Here is a 19,218-nt window from a genome sequence, read left to right on the forward strand (position 1 = left end):
CTGACATGAGCTCAGATCTGATTGGCCGGAGCTGCTAACATGGGACTTACGAGGGCGAAGCAACCATTGACTTTGCATTCCACGCTCGCTCTTTTCTGTCTTATTGAATGTCAGTTTTCCTGCAGCTTCCTCAAACAGGAAGTGCACAATTACTACTTTTCAGGGGTGTTTCCTGTGTGTTTGTCTGTAAGGGGCGGGGCTTTCTGGAGCATGTCTGCTCCAAGCTCGGAATGTAGGGCAAATCCCACCCCCCGACAAACCCAACCCCCCAAAAACAAGGTGCCCCGCCCCTCACAGACACTTCCAGTCACCCCCAAAGGGCTATCGACCCAGGCAACGCATCGTGATCGACCTCACTCCGTGCAAAGCTGGGCGCAGTACTGTAGATACTGTACAAAGAGAAAGATGAATGCATGAAACTGAATAAACAGTGAATGTGAAAAAAGAAAGAGAGGGAGAGATGGAACGAAAGGACCCATGGAGGGTGTTCAAACTCAAAGCAAGAGGGTTAAAGACAAATTCAAAATATCGACAGGTTTCCTCCTAAAGACTCAATAGACAAACACATGTTCTTCCCCAGTATTGATTTGTATGAGTTTTGAGAATGCAACCTCGTGTTTGTGTTGTTTTCCTGATTTCCCGTCTGAAGTATGCAGTTGTTAGCTCTTATTAAGAGATAAAGAGCATGCCCACCTTTCAAAGGTACATTTTTTCTCCGATCCCTGATCTCTGCCCGGGGGGCCCTGAATGTATAATGTCCTTTGGAAGTGCTGTACAGTATTGTCGATGTGGCCGTGGCCCCATATCACCTTTACTCGAATCGGGGCTTGCACCAGTTTGACCTGCCACACCTGCCTTCCCTTTCAACCCTTCCCTTCTCAGTCTTCTACGCTGTAGATACTTGCTGTTTTTAGGGCGTAAATCTAAAAATAGGTCCGTACCACTAGCTTTGTCATGTGGAACTGTTATACTTTGGATTTTCCTTGAGTTGCTTTTTTTTTATAATATAGTAATTCTTATTTAACCACGTGTTGCATCTCTTCTTGTGAGAATTCAATGAGTATTATTATTAATAATATGATTACAATTGTTACGATTAGCCATTGTTTTATATTAAGCAATAAGTTGTTGATGTTTTTGTTTTTTCTGGAAGGGGGCTGGTTGTTACAAATATGTCTAAAGATACAGTAGGAGTCACTCTTAACCTGCTTTACCATAAGACAACTATGAAAAATAATGTGTTTATGTAATATGTATATCTATATACAAGCTGTCACTGTCTGTGTACTACAAATATGAACGTGCAACAAATAAAAATGGATATACAAACAGGATCAGGTCTTTTAGTTATTTTCTTGCAGCCTGACTTGTATCAACTCCCATGAAACACACACACACATACACACACACACACGTATATATAAATAGCTCTAAGTTGCTTTTATGGAAACCTATTTCTGCCACATACTAAAAAAGATGGGTAAGTCATAATTATTAGATAAAAAGTTTTAAAAAATTGTCTTTTATGCCATCATAAACTTTTTGTCATAATTGTTCTTGTCATAATTTGTGTGCAGTAGTAATCCAGCGCACACATTTTATAAACTTTGCTGTAATTTATTTCAAGAAACAAAATGCGATACATTTGTGAATTTCTTCACCTCACATGCATGACAAAGCTAAGCATTTAAAGATGAAAAATTATGCAGTGAAAAAAACATTCATAAGCTGCATTTCAATTAACATACTTCTCTACAGTACATTTACATACTTCATTGGTGATGGGAATGTATATACTTTTTAATGTATAATATAATAAGACACTAGCAATTGTACATAATACTACAATATTTACTGACATTTCCAGTCACACTTTATATTAGGTGTTAACTGCTATGTACTTTCATAAAAAAATAGTACAATGCAATTGTTGTGTTCATATTGTATTTCAAAACACTTTTGCTGCGACTGAGGAGATATGGGTAGGTCAGGGACAGGTTTGGTGGTATGGTTAGGTTTAAGGCAGGGTTAAGGGTAAGGGAAGGGTCAATGGGGTAATCACACTAATTACAGAAATCAATTTTTACAATATAAGTTTAGTGTAAAAACATTTATGTACAAAATCAGTGTATTTTATCAAATTATTAATTTAAATGTTAGTACACTGCATAGTTAAAGACACCTAATATAAAGTGGGACCAAATTTTATCGATACCACAGACTCTTTGAAAGTAGATGTAATCTGTTTTAGATGTAAAAACTAAAATTAGCAACTGATATATTCAGTGCCTTGCATTAGCATTTAACTTAATTATCTTAACCCTGCAAATACACACTTAAAAAAAAAATCTATCTACTATCTGATCATTTGCGATGTACTATTTCTAATCTTGCATACTATTTAGTACAGACAGTATGTGAAATGGGATGCAGCTATAGTCATGTTTTAAATAACTGGAGACTTACTGAAAGATGAGCTCGTAAGTTAGAATGTAGGCATCACTGTAGACATACAGCAGATGATCTCTGGGGTCATAGTTTAGAAACTGAATATTAGTCTGCATCTTCTTAATATTAATTTTCAAATCAAAGCGCTCTTCTTTTGTCTTGGTGTCATAAGAGTAAAAGATCTCTTCTATTTCTTTATCTAGGTAACGAGTAGCATAAAGCACACCGCACACCATGAAGGTGTTTGTGGTAGTCCCTTTGTAAAGAGAAGTGGACCATGTTTGGTTCAAAACAGGAGGATTACTAGTCTCAACTTTACTGATCATCACATTTCCAAAGTTGCCTGTGGTTGCGTATATAACGTAGACGCCCAATTCATCTGTGACAAAATCCATATCTGTATAGGTGTATGCTGCGCCAAGGTGTGCGAAAGGAAACTTGTTGTTGTAACCTGTATCTTTAGGTAAAGCAACAGTACTGACAGAACGAGTCGTCAAGTTGAACTGACAGATAGAGTATGTGTAGTAACAGTTATAGTAGAGCGCATTGCCGTACATGACCATGTTTGGCCCCTGAATTGTGTTTGTTGTGGGGTTGGAGTTTGATATATAGGTATCTGTTGGTCCTATACCTAATAAAAGAGTACTCAAGGTACTGTACTGGCGGATAAAGTTGCCATATACATTACTACTTGACAGCACCACCAGCCAGTACTTGTTCTCGTCTCCTGGAGCCGGCTTTGCATCTCGACCCCAAGCACCATAAGTATAGGAGGTGCTGTAGACCGTGAGGGAATACGTTCTAGGTCCCGCCACACTGATCACACGGCCCAGACCACAGCGGGCTACAAAGAGAAACAAAAACGTAAGACTTTCTGCTGTGGTTAATAATGAAAAAGCGCAGAAAGCTTGAGTTAAGTGATTATTGGGGTCTTAGCAAACCTGGGGGAACTGTAGGAGGTGCTGCTGTAGCATTGAGCTTTTCTTTACACTGTTCCAGGTTCCTCTTAACGCGCTGGTTCTCTCTATTTGTCTTTATCACCTGCATGTTGTCAAACTTCTCCAGTTCCGCCATTGCGTCTTTCATATCTTCAAGCTTTAAGAAAATATCAAATTTTTTTTATTTTGTTATTTAACCTGTATATCTGTTGTTTTAAGACAACAGATGTGCCTATTAAAACTTGGATATACTTTTTTATTTATGTAAAAATTAATTATTACAGAAACACAAAAGAACCAAATAAATTAATATTAGAAAAAATAATAATAATGACAAAGCACTTTTTTTTGTACAGCAAGTCACCTGAGCTGCAGTCTGTACACTGAGATGCTGGTAATTTTGGGTGGTCCTGTTGAGTTTGTCGAGGAGGTCCTGAATCTCGGCGCTCTCTAACTCGATGATGCGTAGAGAAACGGCTCCATATAGATTCCTGTCATCCTCCTTTTCTAGCATGATCACGTTTTCCTCCAGTTGCTTGATGCGTTGTTGTAGACCCAGCACAAGTCTGTCTAAGTCTGTCATCTGCAGTTATTTACATTAACACTATTAATTAGAATTTTATTTAATTTAGTTATTTGAAATAAGTTTGAACAACAGATAAAATGAGAGAGAAAAAATATACTTTTAAATAATTTCATTCTACCTTTTCTGAAGTGATGGTCCCAATGCATTGTAAGGAAGTGGTTTCTACGTTCTTGAGTGTTTTCTCAGGGAAAACAGGATCTGAATTTTTTAGGTTGCACACACACACCTTCCCTCTCACTGACTGTGATGACCAGATGACAGGAAATTAAATTATATAAAACAAGCAGAAACACATAATTTAGAATTTTATAGTCATGTAGGAATATATTTCTTTCTTACCTGAGTGAAAGTTAGAGGAATGAGGATCAACAAAATGAATATATTAGACTGACTCATGTCTGAAGGTAGAAAGTGGACCCTATAATAAACAATGTTTGGTGGCAGCAGCAGAGTTTTAAAGCTATATCATTATGGTGAAATAACTGATAAAAAAAGGAGAGAGATACTTCTTTATTTCTGTGGGTGGAACAGTTTGTTGCAATCTTCGTCTTATCTTTGTGGACACCTTAACTGTAAAAAAAATTCTAACCTCCCCAACTCAAAATTTTCTAGTGACTGGTCACATCTAAATTTTTCAATTGGCCCAAGTTCAATTCTGTAAATTTAATTTGATAATTGACAGAATTTCACTTGGGCCAATTGAAAAATTTAGATGTGACCAGTCACTAGAAAATTTTGAGTTGGGGAGGTTAGAAATTTGTTACAGTGGGTCAATGAGTAAAGGAAAATTGTATTGTTTACTGCGTTGCCTAATCATGACCTGACACATTTTCGACATTTGTTTTGCCTCACAGTCTGACCACAACGGTGATATTGCAGATATGTTGTGAGATGTGTGTTGGTTTGGTTTTTTCTTCTAAAGTTCTTTTGTAATACTTTATGTATTTGCAACATCAAAATGTCTGTTTTGATTAAAGCAGGACTTCTAGCCTTTCGGGGTTATTTGCTCATCATGCTCTCGTACCTGTTGGTCCTCACAGTCATAGTAAGTCCCATCTTTTATATGTTTTGGATTTCTTTAATGTCTTATTTTTTTAATGGAATAAAATGAATTTGTACTAATATGTTAGTTAATCTGGATATGTCTATGTATGTTTATTAATTATATAAAATGAAATATGAATATACAGTATTGTTTATAATTATAATTATTTTCTGTACATATTACAGTGGTTATATAATAGATCTCATTATTTGACTCCCAAAAATTATTGAAGCATTAATTAAGGTAACAATTAACAAGGTTATTTTGTTAAACCTTTTTTTGTTAAATAAATTATTATAATACAATCAAATAAAGTTAATAATCTTTTTTGTTCTCAAAATTGCATTAAGTTTTCATGTAATTGTTTAACTATAATTAAAGGCAAATATTCAGTAAAAGGCAGAATTTGAAGAATTTTGAATTGCATTCAATATCTTGTGTTTTTATGTGTTTATGTGTGTAATCAGGCGACTGTCCAGGCTCAGAGAATTCAAGGTGAACAGACGAATGATTCCTGCGTGTGTAAATTAAGCAGCTCTATCTGGGCTTTCCCCACTGTGAAGTTCGAGGAAGTCGCAAATCAAGTCCAGACCTGTGAGGACAACCTTATACAGTTTCATAAAAAGGTGAGATCCTTTAAAGTCATACTGTAGATTCATTCTTGAAGTAAATAATGTCAGTGAACTCATTTGCGTTGTAAACTTCCAGGTAAAGGACAGAAATGTACAACTGCCAAAGATGGAACTCACTCTTAAGAACATCACAGCCCGCCTAAAACAGTTTGAGTATCTGAACACAAAAGGCCTGTACAACGCCCTTCACCTGCGACAGCTGATGGAGGAACTTGACGAAATCTATTATACTGCCAGTGATGCTCACAAGAAAAGCCCCAGCAAAGAGACCAATGACCTTCTGAAGGAGGTAGAGCTTTCTTAAAATAGTGACTAGGTCTCCAAAAAAAAAAAACCCAAACAACATAAAAAGCACCATAAATGTAGTCCATATGATTTGTCATGTTATTTATAGTGTTTTATTAAAATTCTGTTTTAGCTTTAATTTTCGTAATTTTGTTACATTATATCATATTATATTATATTTGTTTGTGTGTGTGTGTGTATATATATATATATATATATATATATATATATAGGGGTGTAACGGTTCACAAAATTCACGGTTCGGATCAATACGATACAGTGGTGACGGTTGGGTACGGTTCGGTACGTTTTCGATACAGCAAAAAGAAAGAAATGCCAGAGAAATTCCCTTGATTTTTTTATTTATTATTTATTTATTTTTAAATTAAAACTAACATCATAAAGTATGATCTTTTTTTACTTTGAACAATGATGGAGCTATACTTGACCCATCTTCTGGGGGGTCTTCTTAGCAGCATATAAAACAAAAACCGCTCCTTATGAAAAATGAAATGTATTATTGTAGTAGCCTAGTTATAAACAAAGGTTTATTTTATTTTAGTTTTATTTTAAGTTTGCAAGGCTCCAGGTTAACATTTGAGGGCAGCAATTTTACTCAAAATGTCGAAATAATTCAAAAACAAAACGATTAAAAAATAAATATTTGAGAGTGGAAATTAATGTCTTTTTTATTTTTAAATAAGTCTGTTTTTTTCCTACATCTAGAAACTTTTAATTTTATAAATGGGGGTAATCTTTGAAGGATGAACAAAATAATGTTTTGGTCATCACATTAAAAATAACATTTAAATATATGATCATATTTGAGTTTTGAAGTGCTAGAAAATATATGTGATGTACTTGAAAGCATTTTACTATTCCTGCCAAACTTCGGTTCAATACGAATACGTGTATCGTTACACACTTACACCTCCTATATATATATATAGATACTTAATTGAAGTATTTGTAACTGTCAAATACTTTTCAATTCGTAATTGAAGGTTTATTTCAATTACCAAAAACTATTTTTAGTAGTTTTAGTCAACAATAACAATTGGTGCTACAAGTCTTCTGAAGTCATATGAGTTTTGAATGAGAAACATTTAAATCTACAGTGTAAGACATTATTAATTATAACTGCTGTTCCATGAAGCTCATGTTTAGTCTGCATTTGTATCCAAAAATCAGAAGCGGCAGAAAATGTTTTTTGATTACGGTTTGCTCCTTATTTAAGTTCCATGAATTGAAAATTCATTCATTGCAAATGAACAAAAGATTCGCCAAAAAATGGAAGACGAAAAACAGATTTCCCAATGGATTCAAAGATATTCTGTTTCTCTCAGTTGACTAGGGCAAAGAAGGAAGTCCAGAACATGTACAAAAGCAACGTCTTCAATCTAGAGACAATGAAAACAAGGCTACGTGACCTCAACAACAGAGCACAGACCTGCAAAACTATACCTGGAGACTTCAGAAGTAAGTACATGACTCTCAGTGAGAGGAGAAATGTTTTGACATTTACGTTGTGATCTCATTGATGTGTTCAACAGCATTGTGAAAATTGGTTTGCTCTTTTCATGAAAGAGACAGTAAAATATGTTTACCTGAATATTGAACATATGACCAATCCATACGATGTATTTGCAGGCACTTGTCATCAGCGTATTATGTCCACCATAAGTTCTCCAGTTGTCACCAAGCTCAATTCCATCAGCAAGTCCTATATCTCAGGTGCTTGGGGTAGGGATGCCAAACAGAACAGCAAGGAACGTTATTGGGAACACTGTCTGGTGAGTGGACACAAGCATGGGAACACAATCAGGATGTACAACTCGTACGAAGACTTCATGGCCAACAAGAACTACAAAGATGAATCCATCGCATCATCCTACAGCCACAAAAATGCTGTTCAGGGCTCTGGCACTATACTGTACGACAATACTGTATTTTACCAATGCTATGGCACTGCTGAGATCTGTAGCTTTAACATTACAACACAAGCAACCAAGCGTGTAAAACTGGATGATGCCGGAATCGACAACAAGTTCCCTTTCTGCTACTACAGCTGCCGTGACTGGACAGACATCGACCTGGAGGCTGACCAAGACGCCGTGTGGGTGATATACGCCACCGAGGAGAACCACGGCAACATTGTTGTGAGTCGCTTAGACCCGCTGGAGCTCAATATCACCCACACCTGGAAGACACATCTCTTTAAAAGATCCATCACCAGCACGTTTATGGTGTGCGGGGTCCTGTACGCTACACGCTATGTTAATACTTACCAAGAAGAGGTGTTTTATGCCTTTGATACAACCACTGGCCAAGAGATAAACACTCTTTCTTTGGCTTTTGAGAAGGTTTCTGCTGGAATAGCCAATCTGAACTACAATCCTGTTGACAGGAGACTTTACATGTATAATGATGCCTATCTGTTAGCATATGATACCTTCAACTGAGAGTCTTTCATATGCAGCAAAAAAAAGAAAAAAGCAACAAAAAAAAAGCAATACCATATAGTTTATGTGAGTCCAAATTGCACAGCATGCAGTAAATCTCAAAATATGCAGTGGTTAATCTAGTTTTTTTGCGCTATATCGTTATGTGACTAAGTCTTTTGAAGTGTTTTTTTGTTATTACAATAAAGGTTCTTAATACAGATTAATAAATGCTTAATAAATATGCTCTAATGAAGCATGTGTCTTTTTTAAAAACTTTTTTTTACTAAATATTGTTGCGAACTGCACACTTTCTTTCAGTACTGTAATGTCACAACACATACAGCAATATACTAAATGTGATCTCATCAGTCCATAGGCTACTTGAAAGTCGACGTTCATTTTCCTATCTGGCATTACTGCAAAAAGAAAGGCCTTTTTTAAAATCACATGCTTGATCAGTTAAAGGGTAACTCTAGCCAAAATGCAACCTAGGGTCTTTTTGTTAATCTACTCGAGGCAAACTTTCATTTAAAAGCATAATTAGAATGGACACGGCACTTTTAAGTTTGACCGTATTTTCGTTTTAGGTTAAAGGAGACATATCATGCTTTTAAATTGTTCCTTTTTACACATAAATCATACATTTGTAGTCTATATAAAACGGAACTGCAATGCTTGGGTCTGAATTCCTCATTATTATAGCTCCACAGGCCCCTTTTCTACCCCTTTTCTGATGTGCGTCTTAGAGCAACTCGTTTTGGTGCGGTCTCTTTAAATACAACTGAGACACTTCATACCCCGCCCCCTCTCCAGGTTGCAGAGGTTCAACTCCACCCCGTTCGGCCATTTTTGTAGTTTGATAGCAGAGATACGATTATCTAGTGGCACAGAAACTTTTTATTCACACGTTATTAACAAAATGTCAACAACGGAAGACTTGTCCAGCCAGCCTTACATGTTCGAGCCAGAGTCGGAGCAGGAGCGAGATGAAAATTAAGACGACGAACCTGCAGAACAACGTCTTCATATGGATGTATGTATCGCAATGGTGTGTTACTGTATTCACACATGAAACTTTGGTCTTCCGACCTTTTACCACCGTGTCGATTTATTTTGATTAATATGTGCGAGGGAGAGAGAGCAAGACAGCGTCTAGTTTGGAGACGGTGATGTCTTGTTTACACTTTCGCCTGGCTCTGAAGAGAGAGAGTGAGCGCGCGCGCGACCGGGGTCTCTCTCTCTCTGCTCGTTCTTTCAGTTAAACATGCGTCCTGTCACAAGCGCGGCAATTCATCTACATTAGACGGTGTAATGAAGCGTGTGGGTTACTACATCCAACAACCGAACATTTTAACTTACCCTCTCGTAACTTCTGCATCCTTTAGCTTGGACTACAAAATTGTAGCGAGAAATAACAATGGCGGATTGCTCGAAGTGTTGGGCCGGAAGTCAATGTCCTTATTTGGCAGTTCCGCTGCAAATACTGTGACGTAATAGTTCACAAAACGTCATAGATAACAGAAAAATCGGAACAGGTTGAAAAATATGACCAAAACAGAATATAAAGATATCAACGAAGCACTTGAAGAGAATAATTTCATATTTGCTGTACTTCTAAACACTCCAAATATAACAAAATGCATTTAAGGGCTAAAAAAGTGCATTTGGCATGATATGTCCCCTTTAAATGCCTTTTGAATGGGAGTGCTTGGGGCACTTTTATGATAGCATAAAAAATCGCTATTTTTAAAACACTAAGAAGGTTCGACACAACATGAAACTTTGCTCGAAGTATCACCAGGGGCTCTACACATGAACTCGAGCATTGACAACATTGTTTTTGTACAAAGAGTTTACTAAAAGAGTTTACAACTCACTGTGTTTCCTTCCGCCGGCATTTTGTCAGTCAAAAATAGTCGATCTCCGAATGCAACGTAACAGGGAGGAGAGTAAAGATGGAAAGCTCCTAAAGCTTAGTTCAATAATATAAATTCACGGATAATTTGTTGTTTTCTCGTTAGTGAAAATCAATATTGACCTTGTATTTGAAAAAGGATCCAGTTTAAAGATTTATTTTTTGGCGTTTTTGCCTTTTATCATAATTGGACAGAATGTAGAAAAGAAGCCAAGTGGGAGAGAGAGCGGAGGACAGGATCAGCAAAAGGTACACGAGTTGGGATTTGAACTCGGGTCACCCAAAGCACACCTGTACTTTAAGTCAGCAAACTGCCCACGGGGTTATAGGGACCATGTAGCTGGATTCAGGTTTGTAAATATTAGAACCTCATTTTGTAAGAAATATGGGGGTACATGTAGTGGTTTAAAAGATGCTTATTTTATTCCTTGTGTGGATGGAGTTTAACCAGCAACAACGGCAAAAAATTAATCTTTAAACTGTTGCTACGGATTCCGACAGCTGAATTGTTTGCCGTCGGATTCTGTTCCCCCCATGTTTCTTACTCAAGAATTTTCAAATATTTATCAAACTGATGCCGTCGGATCCAGAAATTACTAGCATGCAACGTCGTAGTTATGTTGTCAATTATTAAGTCCTTACTAAAAAAGTATGAATTACTTTACTGGTATGTTGTGAGTTAGGTGGGAAGGATTTGCTTGCAGGTATGGACTTCATTCTATGGAGTTCATTGTAGTATTGTGTATCTATTATCATGGTAACTTGTTTCTGTAACCACAAAATGCCACTTTATTTTCACTTTGTGTTATTTTTGCATATTTTTTTTAATGACTGTGGTACAGTAGCTTCTACTAACTGACTAACTTTATTGTATTAACAAAAGCTTGTTTGGGACTGCTTTTTAATATTTTCAATTTAAATATACAGTATATATATTTAATAATATATACATTTAGAAATTGTGTAAAATTGAGTTGTGGCTTAGTGATCATAGGGAAATGTGAGTCCCATGGCCAAACAATTTGAGAAACCTGCTGAAAAATCCAGTATGGATTCCATTCTGTTAGGAGATAGCAGACACAGAGAGAGGTGGATCGGTGACAACACAGTGCTTTATTGAACAGCAATCACAAACAAGTAAGTGATGATCACAGATGATGGTATATTGTGACTATCAACAATATTTTGTGCTCTTGACTGCAATGACACATCTTTTACTATGTGGACTTTTTGGAATCATCGCATGCCTATAGACTAAACACATAATACGCATGTACATGCCATCAATGTTTTCACAGATTCACGTTTTTGAAGTTTACACAGAGATGATAATGGTATCGCTTTCAAAACCCGTTTCAAAAACTTGCACATTGAAATCTATTTGCGTTCTCAGGCCACCACAACGCCGTTGTAGTGTAAATGAACAGCCAGAACGCATTAAGGGTTTTCTGTTTTCAGTTGAAAACGGTGTCGTGTAAGTGGCCCCTAAGTTATTAACAATCTTTGTTGCATTAATTTCCTATTATCACTGTAAAGCTGCTTTAAACAATCTGTATTGTCAAAAGCGCTATATAAATGACATATTTGGCAGTGATTTTGCTGTTGCGAGAGGGATGCTGTTGATGTCTGTTTTATTTTGTAAGGTACTTTTGTATTTTTGATGTTTGTCTGTATTTGTCATTTGGTGTTGGTGATGACTGAAGGGCATGCCACAGACAAAAAAAAAAAAGAATTTCCGAAAGGACAATAAACTCAACTATACTTAACTGAAATGAAGGTGACTTGACTTGCCTTTGTTTCCTTTGCTGCCTTGTTTGTCCCCATTGTTACCCATGTTTGTTTCTATAGCGATTGATTACAAGTTCATTGTTCAAGTTCATTGGAGACTTACTGAAAGATGAGCTCGTAAGTTAGAACGTAGGCATCACTGTAGACATACAGCAGATGATCTCTGGGGTCATAGTTTAGAAACTGAATATTAGTCTGCATCTTCTTAATATTAATTTTCAAATCAAAGCGCTCTTCTTTTGTCTTGGTGTCATAAGAGTAAAAGATCTCTTCTATTTCTTTATCTAGGTAACGAGTAGCATAAAGCACACCGCACACCATGAAGGTGTTTGTGGCAGTTCTTTTGTAAAGAGAAGTGGACCATGTTTGGTTCAAAACAGGAGGGTTACTAGTCTCAACTTTACTGATCATCACATTTCCAAAGTTGCCTGTGGTTGCGTATATAACATAGACGCCCGATTCATCTGTGGCAAAATCCATATCTGTATAGGTGTATGTTGTGCCGAGGTGTGCGAAAGGAAACTTGTTGTTGTAACCTGTATCTTTAGGTAAAGCAACAGTACTGACAGAACGAGTCGTCAAGTTGAACTGACAGATAGAGTATGTGTAGTAACAGTTATAGTAGAGCGCATTGCCGTACATGACCATGTTTGGCCCCTGAATTGTGTTTGTTGTGGGGTTGGAGTTTGATATATAGGTATCTGTTGATCCTATACCTAATAAAAGAGTACTCAAGGTACTGTACTGGCGGATAAAGTTGCCATATACATTACTACTTGACAGCACCACGAGCCAGTACTTGTTCTCGCCTCCTGGAGCCGGCTTTACATCTCGACCCCAAGCACCATAAGTATAGGAGGTGCTGTAGACCGTGAGGGAATAAATTCTAGGTCCCACCACACTGATCATACGGCCCAGACCACAGCGACCTAAAAACAGAAGAAAAACTGTGTAATGTACAACCAAAAAAATGTGGACTATTGGGGACTTTAGCGTACCTGAGGAAACTGTTGGAGGCGCTGCTGTAGCCTTGAGCTCTTCTTTGCACTGTTCCAAGTTTTTCTTGATGTGGCTCTCTCTATATTTCTTAATTACTTGCATTTTGTCAAACTTCTCCAACTCCACCATTGTGTCTTTCATATCTTCAAGCTACGAAAGGGTGAAAAATAAGAATTTGGGCAGTTAAAAAACAAGTAAGGTAAAAAAAACAAAAAACAGCAAAAATGCCCCATCATTTATCATCTACATTTAATTAACATTAGTGTCAGATGTGCGTAGTGGAACATTTCCAGGTTTAAGGCAATTTATATTAACATTTTTATTTAAAAAGTCATTTTCTTTTACATTGTTATCTGATCATTTGAAGATCTACATCATGGTAACACTTTACAATAAGGTTTAGTTTGTTAACATTAGTTAACATGAACTAACAATGAACAACACTTCTACAGCATTTATAATTCTTTGTAAATGTTAATATTTAGTGATAGATTATTCAAATCAAAAGTTGCATTTGTTAATATTAGTTAATGCACTGTGAACTAACATAAACAAACAACGAATAATATTTTTTTTACTGAATAAGATTAACAAAGATTAATAAATGCTTAAAAAATATATTGCTCATTGTTAATGTTAGATAATGCATTAACTAATGTTAACAAAACATAATTTATTGTGAAGTTTTACCTATATTATATAATATTTATGATGTTTTTAAATTTATTTTTGAGATTGTCACTTTGAGGTTATTGTGTTTTATGTGATGTATATTGACTTAAGTTGTAAGTTGACTTACAGTAAGTTCTGTTATTTACATTTACAATTAAAACTACTTACATGATTTTTATTTTCTGTTTGTGATTATTATTTTAGTGCTTTTTCTTGGAAAGGAAATACTTTACATTGCAATGGATATGCACTTTTTTGTACAGCAAGTCACCTGAGCTGCAGTCTGTACACCGAGATGCTGGTAATTTTGGGTGGTCCTGTTGAGTTTGTCGAGGAGGTCCTGAATCTCTGCGCTCTCTAACTCGATGATGCGTAGAGAAACGGCTCCATATAGATTCCTGTCATCCTCCTTTTCTAGCATGATCATGTTTTCCTCCAGTTGCTTGATGCGTTGTTGTAGACCCAGCACAAGTCTGTCTAAGTCTGTCATCTGCAGATATTTACATTATTAATGACATTATAATTTGATTTAAAACTCAATTGAATTAAATATAATAAGAGGGGAAAAGATGTCATTTAAATATCTTTTTGTACCTTTTCTGAAGTGATGGTCTCAATGCATTGTAAAGCAGTGGTCTCTACTTTTGTTAGTTCGTTCGTAGGAAAAGGAGGCTCTACATTTTTTAGATCGCACACACATTCTTTTCCTCTCACTGACTATGGTGACCAAATAACAGGAAAATACATTATACAAGAATAAAACCACTTTCAAACAATATATGCACTCTACAATATATTAGACACAGTACTTTGAGAAATAAGGTATCAATAGTAAAGTGACTTTATTTTTCTTACCTGAGAAAAACTTAGATGAATAATAATCATCGAAATGAATAGATTAGACTGACTCATCTCTAAAGGAAATTAACCTTAAAACCTCAAAATAAACAACTTTGTGTGGCAGCAGCAGAGTTTCAAAGACATATCATTATGGTGAAATATTAAAAGTTAGAGACATCTTCATGTCTGTGGGTGGAGGTCATTTGTTGCAACAGAGCTTGCTTTTAATTTCCAACCTTTTCTTAACGTCTAAATGATACTGAAATGAATGAATGGTGGTGAAGATTTAATGGCGAATTTCTCAGTTTCATACTTTATTGTCACTTAGATCTTTTATTTGTGTAAAAAAATAATGAAATGTGTTTGTTTAAAAATCATGTGAAAAATTACAAATGAAAAAGTAAGAGAGGATGTGTTGTCTTATCTCTGTAGACACATTTGGTGGGTCCATGAGCAAAGTAAAATTGTAATGATTACTAACTGTGATAAGCTTTATTTAATCATGAATTGGCAAATGTTTTGCCTCACAGTCTCACCACAATGTTGCTTTATACAATGTTTGCAACATCTAGTGTTTTTGTACAAGTTTGAAGATAGACAAAAAAGGGAACCCAGATGTGCACATGTGCATTCAGGTAAGGAAAGAGTCAGGTCTGCCTTATTGGGTATGATGGTAGTTATATGTTTATATATGTTTATATATGTGTATATGTTGAGATAAAGAAAGTGTTGCAAAACTTTTATAAAGCTATATTAAATTACACAAATATACTTTATGTATTGAATCTCACTTTATTAAGCGAGGTCTTTGCTGCTTACCTTCAATGATCTAATTCAACCATACTAATAAGCAAAAATGACTTTAGATTAGATTTAGAAATAAGAGTATTGAACTGTATCCTATTGTTCTTTAATCCAGAACAGGAGCAGCTGAAAGGTTTGTTTGAGCTGCTACTGTACAGGCGTAAATATGCATTTCAACCCTTCAGCCCGAGGCTTATTCATTTCACTTTTGGTGTGAAAGGGCCTTAACATTTGCCAAAAATATAACTGTTTTTGTTGTTATTAAAAAAACTAATAAGAAAGCCCAGGCCAGGTGAGAAAAGTAACGCAAAAGTAATGTAACGCATTCATTTTCATAAAAAGTAACTAAGTAACGCAAGTAACTAAAAGTAACTCAATTAGTTACTTTTTTGGGGAGTAACGCAAAAAATGTAATGCATTACTTTTAAAAGTAACTTTCCCCAACACTGTTAAAAATACACAAAAGTATAATGGCCAAATGCAGCTGTTATTATTGTTATATAAAGTAATTGTAGACACCTCAAGCTATCCTGCCTCAGGATTCAATTTGAAATATCAGCTTGGGAAGCAGATCATTGTCACTTGATCACCTTCACAGGTAAGACAACTTTTAAAGGGCTTTTAACTGGGCCTCGAGTCTTTTCACGTAGTGTTTAAGCGTAGCGCGTCTGTGTTGCAGGTCACCACGTAGGCTTACTATTGGGCGACGCTGGTCATGTGTGTGATACGTGGTGACGTGCAACACAGAAGCGCTACGCTTAAAAACTATGTGAAAAGACTCGAGGCCCAGAGAGAAGGAAATGAAAAGTGGAATAAAGTCGTTATTTTTGTTTGTTTTTGCGCACAAAAAGTATTCTCGTCGCTTTATAAACTTAAGATTGAGCCACTGGAGTCACTTGGACTATATTAAAGATGTCTTTAATACATTTTCTGGGCCAGCAAGTTATAATGTCTTAGAAGCCCATGGAGGAGTGAGACAGCTCTCAGATTTAATCAAAAATATCTTAATTTGTGTTCCGAAGATGAACAAAGGTCTTACGGGGTTGGAACAACATGAGGGTGAGTAATTACTGACAGAATTTTCATTTTTGGGTGAACCAACCCTTTAACAAAAAGTTGAACTGAAATAACAGCGCTGCACACACACAACAAAGGGTAGTGTCAGCACACAATGGGTTATTACGGATTAATAAACCAACACAAATTTTTCACTCAAATTTTATTTCAACAACCAAAATGTAATACATAGCCTATTTAAATGATTTTCCCTTTACAGAACCACATGAAATATGTAAAATCATTACATGTATTGGCAAATAAAAGACACGAAACAGTATAGTTCAGTGAACTTCCTGAAACATGGTTTCATATGTCACAATGTAGGCATCACTGTAGACATACAACAAATGATCTCTGGGGTTATAATTCATATACTTAATATTAGTCTGCATCTTCTTAATGTGAATTTTCAAATCGTATCGCTCTTCGTTGGTTTTGGTGTCATAAGAGTAAAAGATCTCTTCTATTTCTTTATCTAGGTAACGAGTAGCATAAAGCACACCGCACACCATGAAGGTGTTTGTGGCAGTTCTTTTGTGAAGAGAAGTGGACCATGTTTGGTTCAAAACAGGAGGGTTACTAGTCTCAACTTTACTGATCATCACATTTCCAAAGTTGCTTGTGGTTGCGTATATAACATAGACGCCCGATTCATCTGTGGCAAAATCCATATCTGTATAGGTGTATGTTGTGCCGAGGTGTGCGAAAGGAAACTTGTTGTTGAAACCTGCATCATTAGGTAAAGCAACAGTACTGACAGAACGAGTCGTCAAGTTGAACTGACAGACGGAGTGTGTGTTGTAACAGTTATAATAGAGTGCATTGCCGTACATGACCATGTTTGGCCCCTGAATTGTGTTTGTTGTGGGGTTGGAGCTTGATATATAGGTATCTGTTGGTCCTATACCCAATGTAATAGTACTCATACTACTGTACTGGCGGATAAAGTTGCCATGTACATTACTACTTGACAGCACCACGAGCCAGTACTTGTTCTCGTCTCCTGGAGCCGGCTTTGCATCTCGACCCCAAGCACCGAAAGTGTAGGATGTTCCATACACAGTGAGGGAATATGTTCTAGGTCCTGAAACATTGACCATGTGGCCCAGACCACAGTGACCTAAAAATAAAGCAAATATGTAAGTCTAGTACATTAACACAGGGGTGTAGCTGTGGCTACGTAAGTTTATACATGCCTGGGGAAAGTGTAGAAGCTGGTGTTGTACTATTGAGCACATCTTTGCACCGGTCCAGGTCCCTCTTAACACGCTGGTTCTCTCGCTCTTTCACCATCACCAGTGTGTGGTCAAACTTCTCCAGCTCCACCATCGTTTCCTCCATATCCTGAAGCTGTAGGAATGAAGGTTTAAATAAGAATAAGCAAAATGCACATAATTCACGAAATGTCCCAGTGAAATAGTTTTGAGGAATAGTGGACCTGAAAAGAACAAAAAAAATTTTAATAAAAAATAAAAAATGCAAATAATAAACATAATGACATAAATTTGTACATAATGCAAAAATAAAAAATAAAAACAAATAAAATGAATTAAATATTTAAAATTAATTTAAATACACTGTATTTAAATGCTTAAATGCTTGATCAAATATTTTAAATAAACATTGAATTATTTTAAACATTTAATTTAATGTTATACATTTTGAAAATGATGTTCTGCGACACCTAATATGACTACGAAACCATATGTTTGATATTTTGATATTTTTTGTACACATATGGACAAATCATCCATTTTGATTAGGAATTAATTTGACACTTAGAAATAAACACATTGCTTACAATTGTAATAGAAATGTAAAAGAGCTGTGGTGTAGATAAATTCACCTCTGCTGCAGTCTGTCCACTGAGCAGCTGGTAATTGTTGGTGGTCCTGTTGAGTTTATCCAGAAGGTCTTGAATCTCCGCTAACTCTAATTCAATAATGCGTAGAGACACGGCTGCATACAGATTTCCATTGTCTTCTTTTTCCAGCATGGACACATTGTCCAGAAGCTGCCAGATACGATGTTGTAGACCCAACACAAGCCTGTCAATCTCTGTCATCTGCACACATTTGAAGAGAACACAGTTTTGCTTTAATAACAGATTGTATAGAATTATATGGCAAAGTGTAAAATTAGTTTTTAACTTACATGACTGATTTTCAAATCATAAAAATCACAATACTATGTTTTGATATTTTTATACCTTTTCTGAAGTGATGTTCCCTATGCATTTTGAAGTCGTGAACTCAACGTTCTTGAGTTTATTCTCAGGAAAAGCAGGATCAGAATTTTGCAGCTCACACACACAGTCCTTCCCTCTCGTTGACTGTGGAGACGGAATAACAGGGTTATTACATAACATAATTAACTCCAACATACAAGCAAAATTACACCTAAACTAAATTTGCTAAACACTTTTTTGAAAAATAGTGTCAGAAACAATGTAAAAAATAACAATGTTAATAAAAGGACAGTTACATTTTACCTGTGATAAAATTAGAGGAATGACGACCATCAAAATGAACATGTTTGACTGACTCATGTTTGAGTTGGGAATGATTGAGATCCTGTAGCCTTGAGAATAAAAAGACAGAAGCAGAGATTTAAAGCCACAAACCCAGGATTGGTCAGTAAGTCAACAGTGCTGACATGAGAAAAATGATGAAATTAGGAAGTTCATCACCTGATCCTGCAAATACTTTGAGATTGCAAAAGGGTTTGCTTAACTATATATATATATATATATAAAGCTATTTC

At 36.0% G+C, this 19,218-nt stretch overlaps 4 protein-coding genes across 4 annotated transcripts; 1 reads left to right on the forward strand and 3 right to left on the reverse strand.

Annotated features, from left to right (window-relative positions):
• Positions 1 to 410: 410 nt before the first annotated feature.
• On the reverse strand, positions 411 to 4,470 carry LOC309490791 (olfactomedin-4). Its single transcript, XM_082160061.1, has 5 exons — positions 4,312 to 4,470; positions 4,091 to 4,213; positions 3,751 to 3,969; positions 3,390 to 3,543; positions 411 to 3,292 (listed from the first exon to the last, which is right to left on the reverse strand). Exons 1-5 carry the CDS (start codon positions 4,366 to 4,368, stop codon positions 2,463 to 2,465), a joined length of 1,383 nt encoding a protein of 460 aa, XP_082016187.1. The 5' UTR covers positions 4,369 to 4,470; the 3' UTR covers positions 411 to 2,462.
• Positions 4,471 to 4,859: 389 nt separating this feature from the next.
• On the forward strand, positions 4,860 to 8,621 carry LOC309490790 (olfactomedin-4-like). Its single transcript, XM_082160060.1, has 5 exons — positions 4,860 to 5,017; positions 5,485 to 5,643; positions 5,726 to 5,938; positions 7,281 to 7,413; positions 7,585 to 8,621. The coding sequence occupies exons 1-5, from the start codon at positions 4,931 to 4,933 to the stop codon at positions 8,394 to 8,396; spliced, it is 1,404 nt and encodes a 467-aa protein (XP_082016186.1). The 5' UTR covers positions 4,860 to 4,930; the 3' UTR covers positions 8,397 to 8,621.
• A 2,766-nt stretch (positions 8,622 to 11,387) lies between these two features.
• On the reverse strand, positions 11,388 to 14,763 carry LOC309490794 (olfactomedin-4-like). Its single transcript, XM_082160070.1, has 5 exons — positions 14,608 to 14,763; positions 14,347 to 14,469; positions 14,024 to 14,242; positions 13,080 to 13,230; positions 11,388 to 13,010 (listed from the first exon to the last, which is right to left on the reverse strand). Exons 1-5 carry the CDS (start codon positions 14,662 to 14,664, stop codon positions 12,181 to 12,183), a joined length of 1,380 nt encoding a protein of 459 aa, XP_082016196.1. The 5' UTR covers positions 14,665 to 14,763; the 3' UTR covers positions 11,388 to 12,180.
• A 1,835-nt stretch (positions 14,764 to 16,598) lies between these two features.
• On the reverse strand, positions 16,599 to 19,086 carry LOC309490877 (olfactomedin-4-like). Its single transcript, XM_082160175.1, has 5 exons — positions 18,947 to 19,086; positions 18,665 to 18,787; positions 18,302 to 18,520; positions 17,652 to 17,805; positions 16,599 to 17,575 (listed from the first exon to the last, which is right to left on the reverse strand). The coding sequence occupies exons 1-5, from the start codon at positions 19,001 to 19,003 to the stop codon at positions 16,737 to 16,739; spliced, it is 1,392 nt and encodes a 463-aa protein (XP_082016301.1). The 5' UTR covers positions 19,004 to 19,086; the 3' UTR covers positions 16,599 to 16,736.
• Positions 19,087 to 19,218: the final 132 nt, after the last annotated feature.

The sequence above is a fragment of the Leuciscus leuciscus genome, assembly GCF_965113295.1.
Source record: "Leuciscus leuciscus genome assembly, chromosome: 25".
NCBI classification, from domain to species: Eukaryota; Metazoa; Chordata; class Actinopteri; order Cypriniformes; family Leuciscidae; genus Leuciscus; species Leuciscus leuciscus.

Excerpts from the sequence above, each read along its gene's own strand:
- LOC309490791 (XM_082160061.1), bottom strand. The coding sequence starts at position 4,368 with ATGAGTCAGTCTAATATATTCATTTTGTTGATCCTCATTCCTCTAACT. Across the intron at positions 3,544-3,750 it reads GTGTACAGACTGCAGCTCAG|CTTGAAGATATGAAAGACGC; the intron begins GTGACTTGCTGT and ends ATTTTCTTAAAG. Across the intron at positions 3,293-3,389 it reads ACCTCCTACAGTTCCCCCAG|CCCGCTGTGGTCTGGGCCGT; the intron begins GTTTGCTAAGAC and ends TTCTCTTTGTAG.
- LOC309490790 (XM_082160060.1), top strand. The coding sequence starts at position 4,931 with ATGTCTGTTTTGATTAAAGCAGGACTTCTAGCCTTTCGGGGTTATTTG. Across the intron at positions 5,644-5,725 it reads TTATACAGTTTCATAAAAAG|GTAAAGGACAGAAATGTACA; the intron begins GTGAGATCCTTT and ends GTAAACTTCCAG. Across the intron at positions 7,414-7,584 it reads TATACCTGGAGACTTCAGAA|GCACTTGTCATCAGCGTATT; the intron begins GTAAGTACATGA and ends ATGTATTTGCAG.
- LOC309490794 (XM_082160070.1), bottom strand. The coding sequence starts at position 14,664 with ATGAGTCAGTCTAATCTATTCATTTCGATGATTATTATTCATCTAAGT. Across the intron at positions 14,243-14,346 it reads AGACCATCACTTCAGAAAAG|ATGACAGACTTAGACAGACT; the intron begins GTACAAAAAGAT and ends AAATATCTGCAG. Across the intron at positions 13,231-14,023 it reads GTGTACAGACTGCAGCTCAG|CTTGAAGATATGAAAGACAC; the intron begins GTGACTTGCTGT and ends ACCCTTTCGTAG.
- LOC309490877 (XM_082160175.1), bottom strand. The coding sequence starts at position 19,003 with ATGAGTCAGTCAAACATGTTCATTTTGATGGTCGTCATTCCTCTAATT. Across the intron at positions 18,788-18,946 it reads TTCCTCTAATTTTATCACAG|TCAACGAGAGGGAAGGACTG; the intron begins GTAAAATGTAAC and ends CCGTCTCCACAG. Across the intron at positions 17,576-17,651 it reads AGCTTCTACACTTTCCCCAG|GTCACTGTGGTCTGGGCCAC; the intron begins GCATGTATAAAC and ends CTTTATTTTTAG.